Genomic DNA, 3,784 nt, shown 5'->3' with positions numbered 1-3,784 from the left:
TATTCTAGATGCTGAGAATATAATTTTGTTTGAAAAGGTCTTTTAGACAAATAAAAAAAAGCTTTATCAGATATCTCGAATACATGTTCAGTAAAACTAATATATATGAAAACAGCTTGCCATAATGTTGCTGCCTTGAAAATATTATGCGATCATTTCTTGAATGGTCATGGATCAATGTATCTGTAAGGTGAAATCTTCTGGCAGTAGGTGGGGATGAAGTCTAAAAACGTTCTAAAATAAAGAACCTGTGGATGATCTGATGCGTCCCTCCTCATGTTGATTCAGTCAGCTTTTACACAGTAAAGTGTTTGCATGCAGCCGCGCTTCGGATGTTATCATCCAAATAAATGGTTGTTATAAGATGCTATCAATCCTTCAGATTATGCCAGTAGGCTCATTAGGTTGTTATCATTGAGTGGATCCTAATCCTAACCCTAAAGTAATTCCTTTTCCCCTGTGGAATCAATTAATCTATTTATCTGTAATCTGAAAATAATTTCATTAGTTCTTTATGTACAGTAAATATAACTAATTAAAATAAAATTATCTGCATCTCGTTCATACTAAATAAACCAAACACAAGTAATCTCATGCCCTGTCAGCTGAGTTGTAGAATCCTCTCCCTATAAATATTTCTCTGTAAAAAAGTGCCGATCATTCTTTAATAAGATCCTCTTCAAATGGACCTGCAATCTTTTATTTCTTTTATGCACAAAACTACGACAAAAATCAGACTAAATCAGGAAATAAAACAGTGTGATAGGCTGTAAGGAAAGCGGAGACAGACACCTGCTACCAATGGAACTCTCTTTGTGGACCAGAAAAGTACAACACGCCAATCTGTCTTTGACTTTTATCCATGAAACTGATGCAAGACAGCAACACTGGTTGAAAATGTTCATCCCAGAGAAAATCTTGCTGCCCGATTCGGGTCTATGTGGAGTCTGCTGAGGTCTGTTGTACATTTGAACACACAAATGTCATTGAAATTAATATTATATCGCTGAATATGGCAAGCCCTTGTGTGTATTTGTTCTATAAGAGACATATAATAACATTTATTGATGTAAGAAGCTCCAGCAAGTGGTTACACGGTATCACACCAGGTGAACATTTTCTATTTTAAGTCATAAAGGAGAAGTTGTTCATTAAGATTCAGGAATTTGTGTTTTTCCTTTTACCCAAAGGAAGCTGCTCTCATGATCTCTCATCATTCTTCTTCGTCTCGCTCAATCTCTTTAAAAAACTCATAGTCTTGGTTCTCCCTTTGAGATTTTGGCGCCCTGCAAGAGCTTGCAGAGTCAGAGCAAACATTACGGGCAAACAGTTGGCCCTTATCAGGCCGGCGCAGCCCGAGATCCACCGCTTTTTTTTCTCTTCAGGTCGAAACAACAAGCCGTTCTTTTCCTCCCCTCTGCATAGCATTACATTCAGCCTCAGGCCCAATGGGACGGCTGCGGTCTGCCTCCACATTAAGAGGCTGTTTGCACACATCTCCAAGGTAAACAAATGGGATTGCGACTGATTACAAATTAAAATCTTTTCTTAGTGAAAGTAGCAGTCTAATGGGGAAGAAACGATCCTGAAGGAATAACCACCACCAGGATGTGACCTTGTTTGGTAAACAAACATATTCTTAATTATGAAGGAAAAAATGAAAGACAGCAGATAAATGTGGTTCTTTGTTCACATTTGGTTTTACATTCACAATGAGGTAGACATTCTGCCAATCATCTTTAGCATGAACAGAAAAACACCTTTATTTCTGCTTCTTTTATGCTTCTTCTCTACAGCTTCTGTCAATCCTTTGGTGCCTGGATGCGATGGACAGTTCTACGAGACGAAAATCAACCATTTCTGCATGGAGATTTTCCAAATTGATATGGGAAGATTGGATTTGGACTTGTGGTGCAGTTGGCCAGAAACCATGCAGTGAGTGTAATAAAAAAGAATATGAAACACTGTTTCTAAAAGAAAACCATTGTAATCCATAAAAATCATCATTTCAAGTAGACATAGTTTTATAATAGTGTTGCCTACATGTCCCAAGCATTTCTAAAACATTATGTTTGCCTCAGTCTCTTCTTAGCTTTTTAGGGAAAACAGCTACTGTACAGATTGTTGTTTTTACATTTTATTCTTATCTATATATATAGACTATCTTCTAAAGTACCATTCCCCCTCTATGGTTGTACGCCTTGGGAATGTCTAGAGCCAGTGGCTCAAACATGTACGACTCCTCCACAGAAACTTTCCTCTCCTTCCCCTGTTTCCTCGATCTCTGGCGAAGAATGTAGAATGAGATCCTCCAACCCGATACAACCTGTAATCGCTGTTTCTTTATCTTTTCGTTGTCAATCCCCCTGTCAATCTCAGCCGGGACCGACAAGTCCTCCACCACTGCAGGTCCCCTGGTCACACAAGGAGCATTTTTAAAGTGTTATATTTGATAGAAAGTAACACTCTTACCCTGAGCTATCCCTATAGTTATGCTGCTATAGGCTTAGACTACTGGAGGACATAGGGACCACCTTTCCTCACTCTACTATTCTATTCTGCTTTCTATTCTGCCTTATTTGTTACTTCATCCTCTAACTTTATGTTCTCTGCTATTTCTTGAGACAGTACATTCATCTAGTCTTGTTCTGTTTGGTTATTCGGAAGGGAAATATCAGCTGTGATGCGTTTTTTAAGCCCATTGCAAATGCATTGCTCTTGCGCATATTTTAACCAGTACAATGTTCTTTTGAATATTGATGCGGACCAATAAAATTGAGTCTTCATTCATCAATCCAGAGGATAGACTGCGCACAGTAGTTAACAGATTGTGATATGTGAAACCTAATTAGAAAGCAATAAAATTAATAAAGCAATTAAAAAATCAAAAAAAATAAATGAAATATGGAAAAAGTAATAAAAAAATTGAACAGTACATTTTGAGAAAACTGTAAAGTTATTCTCATAACCTTTTTTTTATGAAGACGTTTTGCAAAGTTAGATTTACAAAGTGTGATTTTTTTAAACAATAATGGAACAAAATTTACTCCATAAAAAAAAATCTATCAGATGTTTTTTTCTTTTTTGTATCGGCTGGATCAGTTTGACATCATATTCCAGAGCACATGTTTTAATGTGAAACGGAGCCTCGCTGCTCCGTGGCTTTCCTTTCCAAGCACCAGTGGTTGGAGGATGAGTCAGACAGGAACATAAAAGGGCGCTGAAGAAGCTTCTGTCAAAACTGTATGATTTCCCTCCTGGCTCCCTGTCCTCGCTCGGTCCAGCACAAAATAATTGGTGCTGGCACTCTTTGTGCTGCGAAAAAAAAGTACAGGCATGCTCAAGGTTTCCACTTGTGTAATAAAACTCCCGGAAACAATGTGTGATGGCAGCATTGAAGAGAGCAAAATGAAAGAATTTAGGGAATACAAATGGATTTTAGCCTGTGGCTATATCTGGTCTAGGTAATTTCTTTTCTTGTGAGATTAATGTTCCTGTCCATAGTTATGAAATGTAAAAAAAGGAAAAAAAAGTATGATCATATTAGAGTAAAGAGACATTTTTTCAAATTGTTAAAATGTATTAAGAATGAAAAGAAAATATTTAAATAATGTGACAAGCTGCCCTTTTCTCCCCACATTTAACATAAAAACATGTCTCCAAATACATTCATCTATCATTTTACTCTTACTTGCTTACTTAGGTACTTAGATAAAGCTCTATTATACACTCACCGGCCACTTTATTAGGTACCCCATGCTAGTAACGGGTTGGACCCCCTTTT

The 3,784-nt window shown here is 37.2% G+C and overlaps 1 protein-coding gene across 1 annotated transcript in view; it reads left to right on the top strand.

The window, feature by feature from the left end:
• Positions 1–3,784, top strand: part of LOC107084227 (receptor activity-modifying protein 1-like) — a 12,925-nt gene that overhangs the window by 1,749 nt on the left and 7,392 nt on the right. Inside the window, exon 2 of the mRNA XM_015373958.1 lies at positions 1,797–1,935. Coding sequence (XP_015229444.1) covers positions 1,797–1,935 — 139 coding nt within the window. The remainder of the gene's footprint in view (positions 1–1,796; positions 1,936–3,784) is intronic.

Source organism: Cyprinodon variegatus, unplaced genomic scaffold (assembly GCF_000732505.1).
Source record: "Cyprinodon variegatus isolate N-32 unplaced genomic scaffold, C_variegatus-1.0 Scaffold95, whole genome shotgun sequence".
Lineage (NCBI taxonomy): Eukaryota > Metazoa > Chordata > Actinopteri > Cyprinodontiformes > Cyprinodontidae > Cyprinodon > Cyprinodon variegatus.
Note: the sequence above shows the minus strand (reverse complement) of the source record. Positions and strands in the feature narration are given on the sequence as shown.